Source organism: Miniopterus schreibersii, assembly GCF_964146895.1.
Source record: "Miniopterus schreibersii genome assembly, chromosome: 2".
Lineage (NCBI taxonomy): Eukaryota > Metazoa > Chordata > Mammalia > Chiroptera > Miniopteridae > Miniopterus > Miniopterus schreibersii.
In genome coordinates, this window is record NC_138102.1 from 107,050,087 (window position 1) to 107,074,234 (window position 24,148).

The following is a 24,148-nucleotide window of genomic DNA, read 5'->3' on the forward strand; positions in this document are numbered from 1 at the left end:
GGGAGATTTTGAGGTGGACAAGGTGCATAAGGGTCACGGTGATGTGGTGGGAGTGAACGTTTATGGCGTTAGGCTGTGTTCTTGTTCAAAGAACTCTGGAAGTTTTACCCTATTTAATTCTCACAATAACCTTGTAAGGTAAATACATGTATTTTTGGGTGATAGCATTATTACCCCCATTTTACAGATGAGGAGTCAGCATCACAGAGGTCATCTGGCCCAAGGTTCCATCTGGTAAGGAGCAGAGCTGGGATTCAGAACCCAGGCCTTTACTGCAAAGCCTTGCTCTGAACCACGGGCCACAGAGGCAAGTTTTGACTCCTGGATAGAAGAACTGGTGGAGGAACATATCCCCAAGATAGGGGACATGTGGAGAAGCACATTTTCAGGAGACTGGATGGACACCCTGATCTAGATGATATTGTTCAGAGTGCATATGACACCATAGAAAAGAAATACTGACTTCCAGTGCAAGCAAAGCATCTTGGGCATTTTGTGAGCCGAGGCAGTGGGCACCTGTGTGGTGAAGTGTCACCACCATCCTGGTATACCTGGTGCAGGTGGCAAGATCCCCACCCGAGTCCTGTGTTTCCAGTAATCACAATATCATGCCCATAGACTGATGAGGTGTTGCTTTGCAAGACTGTTGAACCTCTTACATGGGATTATACCCCTTCCCACAACAGCTGTCCCTGTATTGGCTGAGCCTTGGTGACCCTCTTTCTCCAGAAGCGGCAGAATCCGTAGGACTATCTTGGACTTAGAAATGAAGCCAGACTCTAGCTCCCCTGAATAGCTGGAGCCAGGAACCTTAAAGGTTCCATCTCCAAGTAAAATATTTTTTCTCTTTCTTTTCTCTTTCTCTTTCTTTTATTAGTGACATCTATTTCCAAAGATGCAAAGCTGACAAGTGGATGGGAGCAGCAGCTCTCCCTGTTAATTTGAGGGTGTCTATTTTGTGGAGGTAGCACCCTAAATCTCTCCACTCACAATGTTATTTCTTCTGACTCCTGTGTCAGCCTGCATCTCCCACTCTTTTGAGAGCTTTAGGGAAATGATGAGCCACAAAGTGCAAGCGTCTGCATTCTGCTGTCTCTTCACCCTCTCTGGATACTGCTTTTTTTTTCTCTTACTGTTGAATAAGCAAAAGCAAGAGCAAATTTATTCTCAGGATCTCATATGAAAATGCGTAGTAATTGTTTCTTTTGCTATTGTCAATATGTTTCTGTTCCGTTCATTGAACTTTGTTCTCAGCTCCACCTGCCAGCTCACAATTTAACATATAGGTTATTTCCTCCTGTTTGCCCTTTATAAAATGGCATCATTTTCCTCTCCCAGTCTTGGTGGAGGGAGCGCTTATCCTTGTGTGTGCACGTGTGTGCGTGTGTGTGGTGCAGGAGTGGGTGTGGAGGAAAGGAGGGAAGTCCTTTGGAATCTGATTTAGAGCTAGGCTTCCCCTGAGCCTGGACTTGATCAAAGGCCTCACATTACTCTGCTCTTTCCAGGTATGAGAAGTGCCCGAACTCAGAAGTAATCGATTCTGATTTATATCCAGGTTGGGGTGTAATTAGCAGTCTTGATTAATATTGTGGTCTGAAATTTGCCATCTGCTTCCTCTGTTTGGGTGTATTTAAATGGTCAGTTCCTGAGGCAGGGTGCTGAATTGGCGTCAGATGGGGCCCTTGACCGTGGGACCCTGAGTGGTCTCATCTCCCAGCCTCCCATTTCCTTACCTGGGGGGTTTGGATCATGATGTCTCCACACTAGGGAATGAGAGTAAATCACACAGCACTTCTCAGGCCCAGCTCAGAGCCGGGCACTTTCCCTTCCCTGAGAGAAGTGGGGCCACTCTTAGCAAGGCAGGGGTGGGTTCCAGCCTCCCAGCTCATGGGCAGCCCCTGCAGTCCCGAGGCCTTACAGTAAAATGGACCAGCTGCAGTCATTTTACCTCTCACACAGCCAGGGTGAGGATGAGCAGAAGTGAATCCTGGGATCTTGGTGCTGGAGGGGGTTTGGCATATTATTAGGTTCAACCTTTTGTTTTATAGGTGAGGGAACTGAGGCTTAGAGGAGTGAATTGACTCATCCAAGATTCCCAGCCGTTCACAGCCTGTGGCCAGTGTGCTGGGCTGTTTGGGGCTCATCACACCACTCTGTCCATTAACTCATAACATATGCGGAGCCGCACTCCGCTCCGTGTGTGGTGGTGGACGGACAGATGGCCCTTCTCCCGCCATATGCTCCAGCCTATTTACAAGCGTCGGGGACTGGACGGGTTGTGTACCGTTGCTCTAGGGTGGGGAGGCATGCCTGTGGCTGAGCCCAACTTTGCCTCGCCTCAGTGTTCCCACATCCCTCCTTCACTTGGGCTCACTCAGTCGATACCTGGCTGTTGATAAACAAGGGCCTCTCTGTGCCCCACACTGAGCTTGATGCCCGGGAAATGCACAAGAGGGGTGGAGGGAGGTGCCTGCCCCGTGCAGCTGTCTGTAGGCTGGACACATACCAGCAAAGGTCGGTACTGGCCAGGTGGGAGAGGCTCTGTGGCTGATGAGTGGTCAGATAGTCAGAGCCACTGCAGAGTGAGGTGGGGGCAGGGTGGGGTTGGCCAGCCTAGAGGAGGAGGTGGGGTGTCAGCTGCGCCTTGGAGGCTCTGGGTTGGATTGAGAAATGTGAAAAGTGAAAGTCTTTTGGGTTGGGGGAGATGCTGTGAGCAAGGCGTGGAGGCAAAGGTGTGGAAGGTGTGTTTGGGGGACCCGAGGGTTCACACTGAGGAGTGTGGGAGCTCCATGAGAACGATTTTATTTTTAGAGGCTGCTTACTAGTGTTAGTGATTGGGCAGGCAAGTGTCTGATTAGATTTAGCTCATCTAACGCGGTGATTGGGATCATTGTTTTGGCTCAGAGCATTGCTGAGACCTGGCTTTAACTGTGACTGATACTTGCTAACCTGTTCTGAGAATGGAATGGGACCAGAGGGAGGCATGGTGACCTGAGTCCCCCTCTCTGAGAAGCGCAGATCCAGTGGGGCCCTTGGGGTCCAGGGAGAGGAGCCTGTGAGCCCCAGTCTTGCTTTGGATTCACTGTGGTCCCTTCTGGGTCACAGAGTGACTTCTCGCCCACCCGCCTGCCTGCCTCAGCCCGCCTCCTCCTGAGCTAGCTTTCCGCTTATCTTAATTTATTGATGAAAACTTGTTTTACGGTCCAGAGCACAGACGGGCAGCAGCTCCCTGCCAAAAGAAAGCAGGCTCACAAATCGCAAATCGGGAAAGCAGGCTGCCTCCCGGAGATGAGTGGCTGGGGAATGGGAGGACTGAGTGAGTAAAGCATGTCTGGGCAGATGTGTGCTCCACGGCCACTGCAGGAGTGGGGGCTGGGGGCTGGGGGCTGGGGTCAGCCTGACAGGACCCCTCTCCAACGCTGGCCCCTGGCTTACAGGTGCTCCGCCTGGTCTCACTATCTGTGTGAATGAGGACTGCAGCCATAAATACTAATAACAGCTCCCCTTTATAGTTTTGTACAGGGTACCGTGCTAGGATTTATTTTCATTAATCTCTTTTCATTAATCTCTTTTCATCTCGACTATACTTCTATGTGGTAGGTACCATTAATCCCCCATTTAAAAAACCAGCACTTGAGAAATTGTTTTCCATATTCCCCTGGCTGGTAAGTGAGAGAACCAAGACTTGAACCTGGTTTACCTGGTTCCAAGGCCAGAATAGTCACCAGCCTTCCCTGACCCAGACATCCAGCACTGGCCTGTGTGCTTTTCTGCACTGTGGCTGCGTGTTTGCCTAGAATTGGCTTGGATGTCCTGGAGTAGGGACCTGCCTTTCACTCTTGTGTGCTACCATGGCACCATGGTGCCAGCTCAGGCAGGTACCTCTGAGGTTCCTGCTGCAGGGTCTAATGAGCAACTTATCAGACAGGACTTCCTTGTTCCTTTCTGAAAAGCAGGCAGTCTTTGAGTTGCTTCTGTGAGTAACTCTTTGAAGCTCTGTTTCCTAGTGGGTCAGATGTGGATATTTCTTGTGTCCCTGCTTCCCACAGGAGTGTAGGAGATGAGGGCTCTGCTCCTGTGAGCTGCAGCCTCCTCATCTGTAAAGTGGGGTGCAACTCCCCATGAGTCTTTTGGGACCTGAGATGGTGTGTGTGTGCCTGAGATGGTGTATGTGAAAGCACTGTACAGAAAATGAACCACCCAGGGTTGTGATTATTTCCACAAGCTCCCCTGTTTTGTGGAAATAAAGGTGCAAAAAGGTCAGTTGATTTCCAAGTTAGTTTGTTTTGTTCCTTCTTGGTTCCTCTTGCAGAGGAGTAGCCAACAATTTTTACAGCTCTGGTAAAATCAGTGAAGTGGGCAGACTGCCTTGGCTGGACTCCCCCCAACAGGTGTACACCCTGGACACACACCCCTCCCCCCAGATGGGCACCCTAACCACATGTCCTTCCCTCCACACACTCCCTGACCTTTCCCACCTTCTCTGCTCCCCGACACTGCCATTCCTGCTGCTACCTTCCAGCCAGGCACCTGAGGCCTAGACCCTGCTCCCCGCTCCCAGCTGGGGCTGTGCTTGCTTCCTGCCCTCATACTGGACTGTGTTTCTGGGTCTCTGCACTCTTGGGCATCCATCCCCACCTCCCTCAACTCAGAAAGTTGTTGAAAAATGTTTAATAAAATGATTTGGGATTTTCCTTAGGTCTGTGTGTAGTAGGCACGAAGAGGTTACAATCACAGGGTTTGGAGTCATAGTAAATTGGATTAAAACCCCAGGTCAGTTTTCCCATTTGCAAAGTAGGGGAAATAATAGCAACTACCTCATGTGGTTTTTGTGGAAAGGGGTTGACACAGTTCGTGGCATGTAATATGGGCTCAATAAATACTAGCTTCCTCATTAGTGTCATTCCCATCGTGGTCACCACCGTCACCCTCATTAGCACTGCATCACCACCACTGTTACTATCACTGTCACAGCTTTTATTTCCTGCCCTCCTGGTCAGGAGGTAGCTTCCAGGCCACAGAGGCTCACTCACACCCATCACACCATGGCTAGCCTTCCTTTCTCCAAGTAGGGACAGGTCTAGGTGACACCTTTCTGGCTTATTCGGGGTGACCTAGGTCTAAGCAGTGGGCATGGTGGGTCAGAATGTGGTTTCTGCAGTCAGGTTTCCTGTGTTCCTTCACCACTGAACCTCTCTGTGTCTTTTTCTCTCATCTATAAAACTGGGAGGACAAACATAATCTGTCCCCAACCATGTCATTGTGTTGGGAAGGTTAAATGAGGCAGAAGAGGCAAAAAGCTCTCAGAGCCCTGCTGGTGTGTGGCCGGTGCTCACAAGCGCTGGCACTGCAGTGTCCCCAGCAGGGCAGAGCACAGAGTTAAGGTGGCAAGTCAGGCTGTGGGGGTGGGAGCAAGGCGTGGCTCCTCCATGGACCAGCTCTGTGACCTTGCACAAGTTCATCTGGTGAGACTGTGAACAGGCATCTTTCAGCAGAGTAACCTGAATTGCAGGGCACATGTCAAATAGTAGAGGGTAGGCCATAGTTTCCTCTTCTACCAGGAGGGTGGAGAGGGATCTCAGGTTGTCGCTTAAGTTGGTGCTGAGACCAGCTCTTGCAGAGGGACCTGAATTTAACCAGCCTGTGTACTCCACAGAGCATGTAGGAAATGCCAAATCCTGGCGTGGGTGGACATGGCTCCTGGCTGGCAGTATAAATAACAATGGGCATAGGCTCCCTAGAGAGAGGGCCAATCATGTGTTGGCCAAGTCCAAGGGCTGTAGCAAAGGTGTGTGTGGGGGTGGCTGCCCTGCAGCCAGAGATGGACCTGGCTGTCAGCCGTGATCTTTCGTGATATCTATATGGGTAATTATAGAGTGCAATTTGCTGAACTAAACCTGTAGAAGATCATTCTCATTCATTTATTAAAGGGGCCTCCCTTAGGGGGTGGGTGGAACAGAGGCAGCCGTGCTGAGGAGAAGCACCCAGCAATGGATGATTTTCACTCTTTGACTTTTTTTCACCTCTGGAGGGGACATGCTCCTTTCCTCTAACAGGGAGAATGGACCCCACTCTCCCCATTCTGTAGGATGAATTATAGTCTCACAGATTATTTGAGCTCTTTGCCAGAAAGATGTGATGTGAATTCAAGGTATCCTTGTCCTGTTCCCCTTGCATTTTCCAAGGAGTTTGAATAATAGCACAATACTGTGTGCGATACTCATATTCTGAGGAACACAAGTGCTCAGGAGGCATAATCCTATTCATCTCTCGGTGTTCCTGAGTGCTGGGGATGTGTTTTCCTGCCTCAGTCTTCTAGTGGAGAATGACTCATTCAGAAAGGCTAAGTGGCTCACCAGAGCTGCACAGCATGTCACCATCCCTGGGCTCTTGACAGTGCTGCGTTCTCAGGGAAGCCCACGTGGCCCCAGTTTCAATATGATCCTTGAAGGTTGGTTTCTTAAGCCCATCCCTGCCTCCCATGGCAGCCCCAACTTCACGTACTTTGTCCTTTGATGCTGTTAGAAATGTCTTTCTCCCCAGATGCACAAAATAAAACAAATGCAGGAAGGAAAAAATATGCTAGTGATTGGAAAATCCCTCTACAGACTCCTCTGACGAACTATTTTGAGTCCTTGGTGCCTTTGTTCTCAATTTATAGTGACCTTGGGAGTTCAGACAGTGCCTCACACTGTGGTCCCAGGCTGTCTCCCCAGGGCTCCTCTGTGGGCTCAGGAGCTCAGGCAGCCATCGCCCATGGGGGCACAGGTAAGGAGAGGTATGCAGACAACCCCACCCCACCCTGTTGCGCCACCATAAAGAGCACCCCTTCCCCCAGGAGCACCCTGCCTGACAGTAACAGGGCCTGAGGCTCCAAGCTGTTTCCTGTTGAGTATTGACACCTTCTGCAGTTTGGGGAAAAGACACTTCCAAGGGTCGCCCCCCTCCCCTTCAACTTTCCCAGCAAAAGGCAGTCCTCTGACTAGCTCAGGGAACAGAACCTCCAGAGGGGACGCAGGCTGTGGGCAGCCTGCCTCCCTCTTGGGAAGCACTTCCCTGCCCCTTCAGCTATTTGGCCCATGTCCTCTTGCGTGCTGTCGAATAGGGATGGAACCGCTGTGTGCTCACTGCATGATCTGCCAAGGTCCTTGAGCAGAATCTTGCTGTCAGGGCCTCCATCCTCCTGTTGCCAGCAGTGAGTGGGAGTGAGAAGGGCTGGACCGAGCTAGGGAATGCTGGGGTACAGGTGCACCTGTGTCCCTTCTCCCTTCACTGCCCACCCCGCCTGGGCCTACAGTGGGCTGGACTGGAAGAACGAAGCCTGCCTGCCGGGGCTGCGGTGGTGGCGTGAATCGATGTTTATGGACTGTGAGTGATCGCTCCTGCTTTACAAGGCTGGCAGGTGCTTTGTATCATCTACTGCTCTTTGGCACCCAGCTGCACATCATTCTGTGGTCCTTCTGGGGGCTGTTCCTCAGGCTTCGTTCCCTCTGGCGGCCTCAGTCACACTCCTGGCCCCCTTGGGGGGTGCTGAGCTGTCTCTGCTTCCTTTCTCATTTCCCCATAGAGCCAGAAGGCCTGCAGGTCAGTTTGAGAAGATGGAAAGATGCTGGCACCTGAGAAAATTGATCTTGGACCTTCTGTCAGAGTTGAGGAGTCCAGATGGCCTGGGAACTGGGGTGCAGGTGGAGGTGGGGGAGGTGAGCTCTGTTACTCTGCAGGCCTTTCTCCTGGGCAGAGGAATGGCAGTGGAAAATGGGAATTTAAAGGGGCTGTGTTAGGAGAGCACAGTTGGACACCAGCTCTCCTCCCCATGTCTAGTTCTTGCTCCTTACTTACTCTCTAGGCATCAGCTGGCTTAGGGACTGTCCTGATCTCGGCACCACTGCCTGGGCCTCTGAAGCCCAGGGACAGATCCAGATTCTCCCTGCCCCCAGAACCATGTCACCCTGGATCCCACAGATGCCTTGGTTGGAGTGTGCCCCTGGCAGGGCAGGTGCCCTGCATGCTGAGGCCAGGCCAGGAAGCCCAGACAGATGGGCAGTGCTTCAGCCAAGCCAACCTCCACTCCCCAACCCCATCCTGCCTCACTGGGGTCAGGGAACACCAGGCCCTTTGCGCGGCCCTCTGGGGGCCAGAACTGCTGGAAACTGGGCATTTCCCCCTGCCTAGGGCCCTCAACCCACTGGGGGGTGGGAAGGGACTGTCCTCAAAGTCTCAAGTGGGACCTCCTTCATCACAGACTCTAATCCCCATGGGCTTTTTAGAGTTTTAAACTATAAGAGGTATTTTGTAACGGGATCTACTCTCAACAGATTGGGTGTTCTGGTGAATTGGGGAGGGGGTTACCACATTCTCAGTGTCCCTACAAAGTTCACTGGAGAGAAGTGGACTCTGGAAACATGGAATTTAAGAGCTTTTTTAGCCTCCGAGACATGCAGCTCCCAATACATCATCCCTTACGATTGGCCACGTTGAAATGCTCTTCCCTAGACCCACCTCAGATAGAAAATAACCTGATTCTTCCGTCAGCAAAATGTAACTGGGTTTTAGAGATGCAAATGCTTCATGTAATGGTATTTGGAGGAAAACTCAGTTCAGATATATGGGTGTGATATTTCTATCACCTATGCAAGCTGGTGATATTGGGGCTGTGAACTTGTGAAGAAATTGGAGGCTTTGAGAGAAAATGTGAGGTCAAAAAAAGACTGATGGAGGAATCATGCTGTTTGGCTTTAAGGTATGCACAAGCTCAGTGTGAGCCAAAATTGTGCTGTGGCTGCCAGCCAAGGCAGTGGAGACTTAGGCTGGATTACTAGAAATATAGAGCTCAAAGTGCAGGAGGGGAGAGTGGTATCTTTATACTCTGTGCTGGTCCATCCATAGCTGGACTCTAACTTTCAGTTTGGGATAGCAATGAGCAGTGGAGGGTGGAGGTGGAAGATCTCAGAGCCCTTTAGGCCAGGAGAAGATGGGCAGGAATGTTAGATACCGGCCTTCTGATATTTAAAGGCTGCCACACCTGTTTTGAGTGGGCTTCTTGGGCAAAACTAGCACTGAGGCATGTTAGCCATGGGAGAGTAGATTCTTGAGTTAAAAAGAAAGAATTCTTGTCCAGTTAGAGTTGTGTAAATGGAATGGAGCATCTTGTAGGATGGTGAGCACTGGGACCGCGGGGATGAGGCTGGATGGCCTGGGGCCAGGGATAGCTTACACAGAGAAGACCTCTCACTGAGTGGCCACCTCCCCCTCTGTGCTGCCATCATCCTACCTGCTGGGTGACTTTGGCAAAGACATCTTTGTGACTCTGTCCTGTCCTTTTGCTCTATGCAGAATTAGAAGCATTGTCGTCGCCCCCCCCCCCCCCCCCCCCCCCCCCGCGCCTCCTTTACAGCTGTGACTATGAATGAGCTGTGACAAGGCCCCTTGGAGGCAACAGGCATCTGAAATACAAACTGGTGGCCCCACTTCCAGCACTGACCTATGGTCCCTTCTCCCAGTGATGAATTTCTTGGCAGGCTGGCTTCTCCCGGGCCAGAAGGATCATTACAAGCCACATGTCAGGCTGTGAAATTAAAGTCACTTTGGTTTTCTTTTTTCTTTTCCACATCTACTAATTTATTAAATGCCATTAAACATTGTGGTTGGCTCTGGCTCATAAAGAGTGTTGGGGAATGCTGAGACCTGGTGTTTGAAAAGCTCCTGCAAAATGAAGAGGGGATGAGGCGGGATGGTGGGCTAGGGGCTGGGCTGGGGGCTCTGTAGTGACACATGAAGCAGCCAGGTGAAAATAGCCAGAGGGTGTGATGGGCTCCAAGGGGTCTGGGCAAATGGAGCAGGGGACTTACAGGCAAATGAGGGGCTGAGGGGGGTAAATTGGGAGTAGCTTGGTGCACTGGGGTTCAAGAAATAACAAAGATGGGGTGCATGGGGGTGCTTCTTTTTCAGGTGGGTTTGGGTGTCTGGGTCTGGTCCTATTCCCAGGCTGTGTCCTGCTCAGGCCCTCCCCAACCCTCCCATCATCCATCCATCCATCCATCCAATATTTATGTAGCATGTTCTGGGCCCTGCAGTGGAAGAGACATGGACCTGGCCCTGGAAGTGCTGGTGTTTCAATGAGGGTGGGCATCAGTCTCCACAGACGGTTGGTCCCTGAGGTGCCCAACTCTGGGTCCAGCCCTGGCACAGGAGGTCACCCCTGGGGAGGGCCACCCCCACACAGGAGAGAGGCTGTGGCAGTTATGAGGGGACACAAGGAGTGGCTGCCCCTGAGCTCTGAGCAGTGTGTAAGTGGGGATGGAAGCTCAGGAGGGAGCTTGGTTTCAGGGGAAATTATGGGCCTCACCCCCAGAGAAATGGGATGTCTATATGAAAAATACATAAGGCTACATGGCAGAAGCATATATTAAAACTACAAATCAATATGCTTCGAACTGAAGATGAGGAAAAATGCGATGGGGATATTGGCTCTTTACAACAGGCTTAATAAATGAGGTGAGTCTGGAGTGCTAGTTCACTGTGTGGCCATAGCCCACTAGGCCTCAGCTCACTCACTGTGCATCTGGTGGAGGGGCCCAAGGGTGATGGGAAGATCCTGAGACAGCCCTCTTAAGGCCCAGACAGGAGAGTCCTGTAGGAGGGAGATCCAAAGGCATTGCCATGGGTGAGGCACTGTTCTAGCTCTGGGTGTTTAGCAAAGAACGAAACAGACCCAAATCCCAGCTCTCACAGAGATCAAGGCCATGGGCAAATGCAAGGGTGGGAACTCGTTTTCTCATGTTTTGATGTGGATTTATTTGGAGCCTGAATTGAAAGTATTTAGAAATGTCCTTGGTTATTGGGGGGCAGGGGCAGGGGAGACTTGTCAGGGTGATCCCTGAGCCAGTTCCTGCTTGGAGAGGGGGCTGACTAGGCCTGGCTGTTGACCTTGGGTCAGTCGATGCTAGTGTGGGCTGGATCCCGGCCCCCTGAGTCACCCTGCCTCGCCCCAGTCTCTTCCTGCCTTGGGCTGACTATAGCTCGGTCATCTCAGCTGAGACAACCCTCTGGTTTTGGAAGGGAATTTTCCCGAATGCCACCAGCTAAGCTCTCTGGCATGGACTCTTTGGCTGTGCCACTGCAGACCTTGCCTCCTTCCTGTGTTTGACACCCTCCATATGAGGCAGCTCCCCTCCCTGTTCTTCCCCTCTCCCATCCCTTCCTCACCGTCTCCTAGCCCGCTGCTCTGCCTTTGAATGTTGGCTTCCTGTCTTCTTGCTCTCCTGCCCAGCAAACCTTTTCTGCTGTCAACTCCTCCCTCCTGCCCATTGCCACACAACAGACATTGGCCTCTTACTTGGTCCCAGCCCTTGCCAGCTCCCCAGTGGAGTCTTCTCAACATTTTCTCCTCTCATGTTGTATGGACCCTCTCAGAGCCAGAACACTGCCTCACCCTTGGAGGGAACCTGCCCCACCAGGTTCTTTCTTTGATGGTGTCTTCTCAGGGCTTTGAGAGCCAGACAATGGACACCTGGCATGGGATGGGCTGGGGCAGTTTCTCCTCAACTGACATTTGGAACTGGATAGTTCTTTTGTGTGTGTGTGTGTGTAGGACAGTCCTATACATTGTTGGATGTTTAGCAGCACCCCTGACCTCTACTCACTAGGATGCCAGTAGCAGTCCTCTCCCCAAGTTGTGTCAACCAAAACTGTCCTAGACATTGCCAGATGTTCCAGCAGTGAAATTGCTCCTGATTGAGAACCACTGGGCTAGGAGATGAGAGCATTTGTCCAATCTTGACTAAACCTGTGCTGGAAGGGACCAGAGGAATTCTCTAGTCCAAATCCCACATTTTAAAGGAAATTGGGCCTCAGAGAGCTAAAGAGTTGTAAGGTCACATGGTGAACAGCATGATGAAAGAGTCATTTTACTTTGCTTATTTTAATTTTTTTCAAATTATAAGAGAAAGTTTCCAAGGTAGTAGAAGTGAGCCAGCTGGACTGTGTAGGCTCAGGAAACAAGTTACAGAAGCAAAAGAAGGGCCCTTGGAGCTTAGGAGAGGGAAAGGGAAAGGTAATGCACCAGAGGAGAAGAGGGGGAGGGAAAGGTGCAGGAGTGCTCCCCAGAGGGGGAGCATCCATGAAACAGGCATTTTAGAAAAAGGATTCAGGCAGCTCAATGTAGGCTGGGCTGAAAAACAGAGGCCAGAGGCAGAGAGGGGAGTATTCTGGGATCTGGGCATGAGACAGGGCCTAAGGTGGGGTTTAGGGTGCTTTCCACCTGTTGGCCGGGGCTCAGCATGCACTCACAGCCTCCTAGGAGTGGCAGTGTGGAAGGCTCTGCAGCAGACGCCAGGAAACCAGGTTCTGGGCCTACCCTGGCAGGGTGGCAATTGCCTGTTCCCTCTCAGTGTCCTTATTTGTAAACTTAGGGCCTGATGTTTGTATTCTTCCTGCCTGGAGGCTCTGCTGGTTCTGGGTCCTCCAAGATGGCGACACAGGGTCCATCTCAGCAGAGACCCCTGAGGAAATATGGGAGAGTGACTGGGGTCTCACTCATTCAGCAGGTGTTATATAGCAGGCCTTTCCCCACCCCTGGACTTAGGTACAGGCTGCTGGTTGGGTTGACACCTGTAGGCAGCAGATCTCACCTGGGATCTAGCCTGGGGCATGGTGGGACCTCAGACAGACAGTAAGGAGGGAAGCAGACGGGGGGGGGGGGGGGGGGGGGGGGGGGGGGGCAGGACCAGGACCACAGTTCCCTTCTCTCAGGGTGGAGAAAGGAGCCTGCCGGTGGGTCTTGGGAAGCTTGCAGACCGAAGAGCATGCAGTGTGGGGTCAGAGAAGCAGTGCTGAGAAATGACCAGCTCTTGGAACTTCTGAATTGTTGAGCTTTTACTGGGTGGAGACTCCTTGAACTCACATCAGTTCCCACCACCAGGAGGGAAATGGAGAATGGAGGCACAGAAGGGATCCCACCAAGGCCACCCGCAGTGAGAACTGGCTTTGGGGGAAAGCTGTATTCTCTGGGGTGAGTCCTGGAGGCCTGATGTCTCCAGCTGCAGGGTGGTAGGGGTATCCTACAGGTCCAGGAGTCCAAGGTCAGCTCTCTTTAGTAGGATCCTCTCCCTGCAGCAAGTGACCCGGCAGCAACGGGTTTTCCTCTCATTCATTCCAGAGTCTGGCTTTTAGAGCCATAAATCTTCAGCATGAAGATCATGAATTTCCATGGTATGATTAATGAAAGAAAAATTGAGACAGCAGCATAGATACTTACCAGATTGAAGAAAGTCAGTGACAAGTTGGATGAAAGTTTCAGCGCCTTAACTGGCAAACCCAGAGCTTCTGACCCGGCCTGGAGCGCCACCTAGTGGTTGCAGGGGTTATTCCCCTGGCAAAGCTTAGAGATGCCCCCATTGGGTGGGTGCTCTGGGCCTGTGTGTGCCCACACTTTGGGAGCCTTGCCCTAGTTCCACCTGGGGCTGCTGAAGGTTATAGGAGGTGCAGGACCCCTCTCCACATTGTGGGAGAGCCAGGCAGCTGCTCCACTTACCCAACTCCCATCCCCCTGTACTCTTCGAACAGTCTCTGGTTTAGTAATACTTGGGAATTTCCCAACTTCTCTGTTATGCTCAGTCTGCACCACCTTTGTTTCCCCATTTATCAAAATCCTACTCATTGTTTAAAGCCCAGCAAGCCCCTGTCAATACTGCCTCCCAAATATGTCTCAAAGTGGACCATTTCTGTCCAGTCCTCTGTAAGCACCTGGTGTAGGTCACCACCAGCCGGACCACCACAGTGCCTCCTGATTGCTGTCTCTGCTCCTTGGCCCTCCAATGTCCTGTTCTCCCAACAGCAGCCAGAGCAATCTATTGGAAACATAAATCATGTCACTCTCCAGATCCGGAGGCTTCCTGCCCCACTAAGAACAGCACCCACATTTTCTCTCCTGATGCCTGCAAGGTCCTGTCTCATCTGTCCCCTGCCACCCTGCCTACTGGCCCCTACCACTTGTCCTTCACTCTTTTGTAGCCACTTGAGCACCTTGCTGCTCTGTGGCTGCCCAGGCTCATTCTCCCCTTGGGGCTTTTGCACTGCTGTTCCCTCTGTGAGAACACTCTTCCCCCAAATATTTACGTGGCTCACTTCCCCTCTTTATTTGGGTCCCTACACAAATGCCACCTTTTCTTGAGGCCTTCCCTGACCACTGTGTCCCCAGTTACTTTCTAACTCTGTACCCATCCTGAATTTTCTTCACACACATATCAGCACCTGAAACTCCATGAGATGTTTGCTTGTGTAACAGCTGTGTCCTATGTAGGAGCTCCCTCTTCACGAGGGCCAGGCCTTTATAGGCACCTTTTACCAGCCCTCTAGCACTTGGAAGGGGGCTGGCACTTATTAAGTAGAGGCTCAGTTTGGGTTTGTGGGGTGCTTGTCTTCCCTGATACATCAGTGTCTCCTCCCTGAGCTTGGTTCCCAGGGGTAACAGCACAGCTTCCAGCACACAGGAATTGCTACTTGCTACCCATTTCCCATGCTTGCTTTCACGTAAGTTCCCACAGCAATCCAGGAAGTAGGTGTTATTATTCTGATTCAGAATAAAAGGAGTTTGCAAGGTGGCACAACCAGGGCCAGCTGGAGCCGGGTACCATCCATGTCTGGCCTCCCCAGCCCTTATGTAGAACATTCTTGCCCATCACCTGCCCCAAGTCCCCCCATCCTTGAGGGACTGTTTCCACCAACTGGCATCTTGGACCAGGACAGTGACTGCCTCCTCTGAGCTCCTGTACCATTTATTTGGCACCAGTGTATACTGCCAGGGTTAGATGCTGTTTTTTTATTGCTCCCATCCACCCGAGTGGAGGCCTGGGGAAGGAGGTCTCTAAAGCAGTTGTTGCTCTTCTGGCACAGGATGCTGCATGCTGTAGGTACTCAATAAATATTGGTTGACTGATTGATTGGCTTCTCAGACTCAGCACACTTCCCCTGGGCTACGGGAGGGAGGGGGCTGTCAGCTATATCAAGCATAAAATAAGGCAGACATGGAGATTTGCAGCCAATGAAACCGAAACTTCCCCAGGTGAAGCAAGTGGCGGCAGCGGCCCCAGGGGTGCTGTTGAACATTCAGTTTTCAGGCCCATAGTGCTGGTTGCTGGCTCACAGATGGATGGTGAAGGCAGTGATGGGCTGCTACGCCCTACACATTGGCCAGCCCCTCAGTCAGCCTCTCAACCAGCCCAGCGAGTCCTTTTCTTTTTTCATCTGTGGGAAATTTGTTCTTCAGGCTCCTGAGAACAGTGGGCAAATGACCCTTCTGGTCAGGGCAACAGGGTGCAGTCACTGGAAGGTCTGGCTCTGAGAAACTGGGCATTGAGATTCTCTTCCTGGCCCCAAGACAAGTCCTTATGGCTTCCCCAGACTCTTTCCTGAATGCTAGAGACTCCCCCCTGCCAGGTGGAATAACTGCAGCTACTTATATGCATCTAGGACCTGCAATATTTGCCACATGCTTTTGCCTGTGTCTCATTTAATTTGATCCTCAGAGTGACCCTAAGGGCTGGTGAAGCCAGTATAACCCCATTTGCCAGATGGGGAGATTGAGACACAGTGAGGCTGAATGGATTTGTCTGGGTCACACAACCAACATGAGTTGAGGCTGTGACTATGTCTGACCAGTAGCCCAGTTCTCACCCTTTCTGTGTCTCAGAGTTAGGGGTGGGAAACAGAGTCTTTCAAGTCTGCTGGTGGTGAATGCAAGAGCAGTGCCAGTCTAACAGGTTTTGCTTTCTCTCCAGCTCTGTGGCTGTGGGCTGCTTGGAGTGGGCATTTGGCTCTCCGTGTCCCAAGGCAACTTTGCCACCTTCTCCCCCAGCTTTCCTTCGCTGTCTGCAGCCAACCTAGTCATCGCCATCGGAACCATTGTCATGGTGACGGGCTTCCTGGGCTGCCTGGGGGCCATCAAGGAAAACAAGTGCCTCCTCCTCAGTGTAAGTTGGACTCCACACCCCAACCCCTCTGAAACCTGGTTCACCCTGCATTTGGGCCATGGCAACAGGCAAGGCCTGGGAACATGAGCCCAGGGCAATTGCTTCCAGAATGTCCTTTGCCCAACCACACCCCTCTTCCTCATCCTTGGCTATCCCTGCCCTAGTTGTCCTTCCCACTCCTTGATTGGCGTCTACCTAATGGCCCTCCCCTACCTATCTGGGTTTCCTCAGAAGTAGGTTACCTCTCCATACCTGGGAAGCCCTGGCTAAGTGCTGCCTGCCCCTGCCTCCCTGCCATTGTTCCTGTTTGTGCCCCTCTCCGGCCCCCACCGTCACCTCGTGCTCACGCCTGCACCTTCTCTTTCCAGTTTTTCATCGTCCTGTTGATCATCCTCCTAGCAGAGCTGATCTTACTTATCCTCTTCTTTGTCTACATGGACAAGGTGAGCCTTCAGGAAGGGGGGGGCTTATGGAATTTCATTGTCCTTGGGGTTGGGTCAAACTGGGGCAAGCCAGAGGAAATGCGCTGACAGGTAGTACCTGCGAGGAAAGGCAGGTAGAACCAGGAGAACTAGGAAAGGCCCAGATGAAAGGTTTTGCTGGGGCAGCATGGAGAGGGTGCATTTGGGATGGTTGGTTCCCTTGTGTAGTCTTAGGAAGTTGAGTCCTCTAAATTGTCCAGGGATGTAGTGGACTGCCCCTTGCATAGTGAGCTCCCCATCACTGGGAGCATTCAAGCATATGTGTGTTGACCATGGGGAGAAGGGATTTGGACCTCACTAAGTGGTTGGGCTGGGTGATTTGAGGATAACCCATTGGAAACATGCAAGAACTTAGCAGGTGACACCATGAGTAGGGCTAACAGTGAAGGGTAGCTACACTTCCTTTTCTAGAGACCTCTGAGGGCAGAGCAACCACTCCCAGACTGCACTGCAGGGTTCAGGAGGATGTTGGGGTGACCCCTGGCAACCTCGCCAGACTAGATAGTTCCCAGTCAGTTTGGAGAACTTCTATTGGTGCTCCCAGGAACGACTAGCCAAGCGCTCAGTCCCTTTGGTGCACTGTGCCCAGGAATTATGCCACTGTCTGTTCCTTGGGTTCTTGAAGTACTTGCCCAGGCCACACTGGAAGGTAGGGTCATTGTTAGGATTAGAAACAAGAGTTCTTTTGCATTTATGAAAGGGAAGAAATAATATTAAGAGATCCCTCTGTGCCAGTCCTGTTCTTGGCTCTTTATAAGAATTGTTTCCTCTAATTCTCACAGCCCCAGAGGTAGATATTACTATTCTAGCTTATTACAGATAAAGCAGAGGTAAGCTAGTGAGGTGTGGACCTGAGATCAAAGTGACTGATTTGGCACTCTCTGGTGCCCAGGGTGTCTTCTGACAGGGGCAGCATGGGAGAGCATGTGGGTGGGGTAGCAGAGTGGCCTGTGTGTGGCTGGTCTCTGCCTCTGAGTGTTAATAGCTGTGGCCCAAAGGGTTCAGCTCTCGTGGGAGTCAGTGGGTGCAGACTGAAGCTGGGAGTGTGAACCTACCCTGCCCCAGCACCCCACCCCCAGGGCCCTCCCCCAATCTGGAAGAGAGGTGGCCAGCAGTTCTAGATGACCTGGGCAGGTTGTATCCTGGTCCCAACTGCCCTGTCTGTCTGCCTCAATGTGACAGGTAAACGAGAACGCCAAGAAGGACTTGAAAGAAGGCCTGCTGCTGTACAACACGGAGAACAACGTGGGGCTGAAGAATGCCTGGAACATCATCCAGGCCGAGGTAAGGGGTGGACAGCGCTGTGGACTGGATGTGGCAGGGGCCAGCAGGCGGGAGGAGGCATGGCAGCCTGGGCCTCACACTCCACCCAGGTCACTGAATTGGGACCTGTGCTTTCCGGTTTGTAAGTGAGAGCTGTTGAGTCAGACACCATCTAGTGGGATACAGCTGGAGGGGAATGAGGAGGTGAGTGAAGGAGGCCGAGCAGGACCTGGGCACGGGAGTGGACAGGCCTGAGGGAGCCATGTGAGTGGCTGGCTAAGTGGGCATAGGGAGCTGGGAAGGATGGATAATCAATTTGGATAATCCGAGTCCTTTTCTGAAGCTTTGGAATGAGTGACAGAATTTATTTTAGCAATAAAATAAGTTATAGTTATGCCTCCCTGGTCATGGCTCAGGTAAGGAGGCTCTGATTCTAAGAGAAAAACAGTCAGTACAGCCTGGATGTTCCATGTTAAGCGCTTGGGAGGGGCAGGTGCCAGCTTGGGACAGCCTGTCAAGCCCAGAGCAAGAGGTGCTGGTGGGGAGTGGATGGTTGAGCACTCCTGCCCCGTGTCCAGTGCCCAGCTCTGAAGGGCAGGCAGCATTTCTGTCTTCTCGCTGTGGCCTCCAGGAAGGAGCTATCACTTACTTCCCCTGTGGGCCCAGCTGAGGCCAAAAGAAGGCCTTTGTGTCCTCTGCTGAACTCCAGGGTGGCAGCTCTGTGGGGCTGGGTTGGCCTGGACAGGGGAAGGCCGGGAGGAGGATGGCAGGCCATGGCATGTCTGACCCTGTGCATCCCACCCACAGATGCGCTGCTGTGGTGTCACCGACTACACAGACTGGTACCCGGTGCTGGGCGAGAACACGGTCCCCGACCGCTGCTGCATGGAGAACTCCCAGGGCTGTGGACGCAACAGCACCACCCCGCTGTGGAGAACGGTGAGGCCTGAGGCCGCTTCCCTGGGTCCTCCTCCCAGGAGCCTGTGTGGTTGCAAGAGGACACCCACAGGGGAGGGAGGGTGGCCTGGGGCACCAAGGAATTGGCTTAATGGGGAGTGTGGTGGGGGTACACAGGACTGAAGCCAAAAGGCAGGTGGAAATGGGGACCCTGGACCCACAGTTGGGAGTATCATAGGGTGGGGGTCTGAGGCTGTGCAGTGGGGCCTTGTAGGTGGAGTCCTGGGCAGGGCAGGGGCTGCTCAAAGGCAGGAGGACCAGGCTGAAGGTCAGAGGGGAACAGGAGGAAAGAGCAGAGACAAGGGCTGAAGGAGAAAGCTGGGGTGGCTGGGCGAGGCTGGTGCTCATAGTCATGCTGGGCCCTTCACCTTGTGGCCCTCGCTCCCTAGGGCTGCTATGAAAAGGTGAAGATGTGGTTTGATGACAACAAGCACGTGCTCGGCACGGTGGGGATGTGCATCCTTATCATGCAGGTAAGAGGGCTGTCTGAGCCTTGCTGCATCCCAGCTGGAGAACAGCAAACCCCCGAAGGCTAAGTCACTGACCCAGGCAGCCCGACGTCCACGTGCTTTCCTGCTCTGCTCTGCGGTCTCTAGATGCCTGTCCTGCTGCAGGCCCCACAGGGCTCTGCTTCCTTACATTTCCTGAGCCTTGGGCCTGATGCTGGCATTGCTGCAGCCTGTGTGTGGGTTTGCTGGTGAACACACCTGTCCCCACTCCACAGGGGTGTTTACCTTGTGGCCGAACTGAATGAAACCTGAGTCCTCAGTAACGATTGTGAGTGTGGGCTCATGGGCCAGACCCTACAGGTGTCAGTCCTGGTCTCACCATCTATTAGACATATGTGACCTGGGCATACTGATTAGCATCTGTGCCTGAATTTCCAGATCAGTATAAAGGGCATAATCATTGTGCTACTTCTTAACAGTAAGTGAGATTAATATGCCTAACGTCGGGCCTAGAGCAGCACTAGGCACATAGGAAGTGCCCTGCTGTTATTACCAGGCTCTTTGTGACAGTTGTTCTTTGGAAGGCCTAGTGTAGATGATGGAGAGAGAAGGGGGGGGGGGGGTTCCTGCCTCTCATCCTGATGGTGAGGCTGACATAGCTGTCTGGGAACATGAGACCCCCAACCTTTCTGGGACAAGCATTTCCTGGGCTCCCTCCTGTACCCACCATGTATGGCTCCTATCCCTGGTGAGCAGGAGCCTTCGTGTCTGATTCCTCTTGGAGTACTTGAACTGGTCAGTCCATGGGAAGATGGTCAACATCCTGCATGAAGTTATCTTTCTTATCCTAAACTCTTGGGCCCGGAGGCCAGATCATGTCTGATTTATCTAAGCGCTTGCAGGCTGAGCAGATGAACCTGCTGTCATTCATGGAGCTGTGATGTGAGGTGCGCTCACAAGAAGCAAGGTTCTGTTTAGTACTGAGAGTGGGGTTCATCTCAGGTCTACTCGTGCAGGCCTCGACTTGGACCAGAGCCCTGGAACTGGGCTCACCAGCCACGGCCTCCTCCATTTATGCCTAAACCTTTGGTATGAGTGCCATGGGAGGCACACAGTGTCCCCAGTCACCTGCTTGATGGCCTGTGCCCATTGCACACTATCTGTGGTGACTGTGAGGCCACAGGCTGGCTCCTTCCTGCTCCTGCACCGCTCTGGGTCACCACCTTTTAGGATTCAGGAGTGGAGGGAACAACAAACGCGTGTAATTTTGTCCTAAGCCTCGTTGGTAAGACGTGTCTGCTGCAGCCGAAGACATCACATCGTGTTTTCCAGAACCAAACAGAAGTGACTCAGCACGGGTTTTTCATGTTCCTGCTGCATTCCTTCCCCCTCTGAATTTCCTTGTTAGCTACCGTTAGGGTCAGGTCCTTTGTGCATTCAGGCCTCACCACAGCACTGAGATGGGGAGGTCACCATGCCTTGGAGAGGTTCAGCGACATTCTGTACAGACGGCTCTGAGGGCTGAGCTCACCCATGTGGCCCTGGGCTGGTCCCTGGGTGTCCTCCTCTGTTCACCACTGTCCTCATTCCACCAGCATTTGTCAAACACACAGGTGTACCATTTGCTTTAGGTTGCCTGTGTCAGACCCCGGCCATGGGGCTTTTGTTTAAGGCCTGTTCCCCGTGTCTTTCAGATTCTGGGCATGGCCTTCTCCATGACCCTCTTCCAGCACATCCACCGGACTGGTAAAAAGTATGACGCCTGAGCGGCCGGCGGGAGCCCAGCCCCCACACGGACACTGTGCCAGGGAAGGAGATTTGAGCTTTGTGTTGCCTGCCCGCACTCCAGACTGCTGACCCCTGCCCCCACCTCCCCCAGCCGCCCTCCCTACTTACCCTGCCTCAGCCTTCTTGGGGTGGAAGGCCAGGGAGGAAGAGGCATGGAGACCTTGGGGTGCTGGGGGTGCCTGGATTCCTGCATCTGTGTATTTGCCAAAGAAGACAGGGTGGGCCAGGGGACATGCTTGAGGAGGCCCCAGCACTGATGTGTGTCTACCCCGCCCTTCCTCACTGACACTGTGCCGCATGGGGGTGCAGTGGAATGTTCCCTCCTGGTGGAGAGACTGCCCAGCAGAGGCCACCCCACGGGAGAGCGGGAGAGGCCGCCTCCAGCCAGGGACCCAGGGAGCATCTTGCCCAGGCTTTTTATACCTTACAGTATAACTTTTTTATTTTATTTTACTCTGATTATGATTATTCAGGAATATTATCTCAGATAAGTTTAGGGTTAGCTTTCTGATTTATAACTTTTTACTGTGTTGATTTCTGTAATGGTTTGATTTTTTTCTGAGGGTGGGAGATGGGTGGGAGAGAGGACATCTGTCTGGTTTCAATCAGGACAAACCACTGTGCAACACTCAGGAGGCGCTTGGGTGAGGTGCGCCAGCCTGCATTCTGAGGCACTGAGAGGAGGGCCGGCAAGGACTGCTCTCCCTGGCCCAGGGCAGCATCTTTGGCACAAGAGCCTGGAAGAGGAGGTGAAATGAGGATCATGAAGCAACATGGAGGAGCGTCCTGCACAGGAGCAACGGGTTGGCGAATGCTGGTGCAAGAGGCCAGAGCAGCAGGGGTTGCTAGAGGCTGGCGAGGTGCTTTCCCAGGAGTATGGCTGGAGCCATCGTGGGTCCTTCCACTTCACTGATGAGCAGTTGTTCTTTTTTCCCTTCCCCTGCCCTCTGCTGGCATGGGAGGCCCCTCCTTACCCCTGCCCCCGCCACTCCCCCTGCGGGCCTTCCTGCGACAGGTTCTGCCAACCCCAGTGATTTCAGACATTCCTGCTAGAAACTCTTGGACACATACCTCTCGTTCAGCTGCTGCTCACTTTCTCACACTGCTTCTGGGAGGAGAAGCAGTCCCAAGGTTTTGCTGCTCAGTGGTAGAGGCCCTGTGGCAGTCAGGAGGGGCAGGTGGAAGTGGTGCCCATGATCATTCCAGCCAGTTCACTGGGCTGCTGGTTCCCTGCTGGGAGGAAGGGACAGGTGTCCACCCAGGTCCCAGGACCCATATCCTTCCTCGGGGCTCATTGATGGTGGGCTGGGTGATGATCACATCCTCTGTGACCCCAAGGAAAGTATAGAAAACTGAGAGAGGTCAGACTGGATCCTGTTAAGTAGCCCCAGGACTAAAGCAGCCTGAGTCAGGGCCTGGGAGATGAGCAAGTAGGCGGGGCATTCGACTGCAAGGGGGCCCCAGCGCTTATGCTGGCCTACACCAGCATTTTGCAGTTAAAGAAGAAAGTCAAGAACCCGTGGGACAGAGCTTGAGAAGGTTCCCCACAAGCTAGGTAGGACCCAGTGTGCTTCCCCAGGTGGGGCCTCATGGGAGGTTGCCTTTTCTTACACCACTTGGTTCCATACCTAGTTTTTTCACCAGGCTCATATCTTCTCTCCAACCTCCACCTGTCTGTTCTAAGAGCTGTGACTCAGCAGCCCAGCCAGCATCTCCTCCACTAACAAGTGCAGTGTAGTCAGGACCAGGAGTACAGAGCTTTGGGTGAGCTCAGGATTCACATTTTTGGAGGGTGGAGAGTAGAGAATAGAGTAGTCTCAGTGAGTTGAGCAGTAGAGCCACTCCCCTGAGACAGGAGCACTGGTGCAGATGGGAGAGCTGGGAAGGTGTTCCTGGGGTGGAGGATGGGAAAGCACATGGTTGAGCAAAACTGCCTCTGGGTCCTCTGTCTGGTCTTCCTGGTAAGGAGCTTCAGCTGCCTCCCCGGGAACCCGTCTGCAGACCTCAGAACAGCCATGCCACCACGCCATTGTGGAGACACTCGGCAAACAAGCATTCACGTCGCACAGTGGGACCTGGTGCATAATGATTTATGCTGGGGTAGGGGGGTGGGTTTGTTTATGCCTATCAATGCAATTTTTAATTTTTGTTAAAATCAACAGCAAAAGCCTAGCACCTTGGGGGTATAGCCTCCCTGGCAATCTTATGTTTCTGGAGCTTCAGGGGCATCCTTTGGCCCTGGAGCCCTTGCCACAGACCCCCTTCCTCCTGCAAGCCCCCCACCTCATTCATCTGTCTGCAGAACCTTGTCCACAGTTCCCAAATTCCCTTCTTGCGCCCTGTGCTTGGTTGTTCTGTCATTTGGCTGAGTCTACCCTGGGTGGAAGGTGCAGTGCATGGGCCGGGGGTGCTCTTCCAAGCCTGTGTCTGGCCCACACTGCAGAAGGCCTCAGTCCTGGCTTCCCTAACCAGTCAGAGTTAGTTTAGTCAGGTCTGATGCAGGCAGTTTATAGAGGGCTCAGAAGGTCAGGGTCCTGCAGTCACATCAGGGGAGTGCCTGTGTGGCCTTTCTCTGCAGCCACCTCATGAGAGGTGAGTGAGCAGGTGCTGAGCTGTTTCGAGGGGCTGCAGCAGGTGCAGGCACAGTCTCCACCAGGGCTCCCCCTGCAGGCCTAGGCCTGCATCATAGGCTCTCCGGAAAGGCTGCTGAGCCCACCCCAGACTCACGCAGATGTTCTGGTCTGACTTGGAACTAGGTGGCCATCCCTCCTTGTGTTAGTGGCCAAAGACCAGTCAGATGGATGGAAATGACTGTCCCCAGCTCTTGGGCCCCCTGCCCACCCACTGGTGGAGGTGCTAACTAGCAGGGACCTGGCATAGGATAGGAGCTGGGGCCAGGTGCTTGGGGTCTGCTCTTTGTCCTGCCTTTCAGAGGTTGGCACTCATGTTCCCATTCTCCCATGTCCTCCTCTCCCCACAGTGAAGCAGTGTTCAGGGTGGGGCCTGGCCTTTCTGCCCTGACTGGGCACTCTGAGGGTGAGGCCTGGGGGCCACGGTGCCCACACCCTGCGCAGCCCCGGGCAGCCCCGGACAGCGCAGGGGAGCACGCCTGTTGGTTTCAAATGCACTTTTCTGCTTGCGATGCCGTATCTGCGTTTCCTTCATCCTGGTCCTGGCTTTATTGAACACCATGTTTTTAGCATGTTTTTAAATAAAAACTGATAACGTGTCAAAAGCACAA

At 52.9% G+C, this 24,148-nt stretch overlaps 1 protein-coding gene across 3 annotated transcripts in view; it reads left to right on the forward strand.

Annotated features, from left to right (window-relative positions):
• TSPAN9 (tetraspanin 9) overlaps nucleotides 1–24,148 on the forward strand; it is a 194,742-nt gene extending 170,594 nt beyond the window's left edge. For all 3 annotated transcript variants that reach the window (XM_081128791.1, XM_081128792.1, XM_081128790.1), the window contains 6 exons: nucleotides 15,777–15,968; nucleotides 16,337–16,411; nucleotides 17,633–17,734; nucleotides 18,521–18,652; nucleotides 19,060–19,143; nucleotides 20,814–24,148. In XM_081128791.1, the coding sequence (XP_080984917.1) occupies nucleotides 15,777–15,968; nucleotides 16,337–16,411; nucleotides 17,633–17,734; nucleotides 18,521–18,652; nucleotides 19,060–19,143; nucleotides 20,814–20,885 (657 nt within the window). In that variant the 3' untranslated portion in view covers nucleotides 20,886–24,148. The remainder of the gene's footprint in view (nucleotides 1–15,776; nucleotides 15,969–16,336; nucleotides 16,412–17,632; nucleotides 17,735–18,520; nucleotides 18,653–19,059; nucleotides 19,144–20,813) is intronic.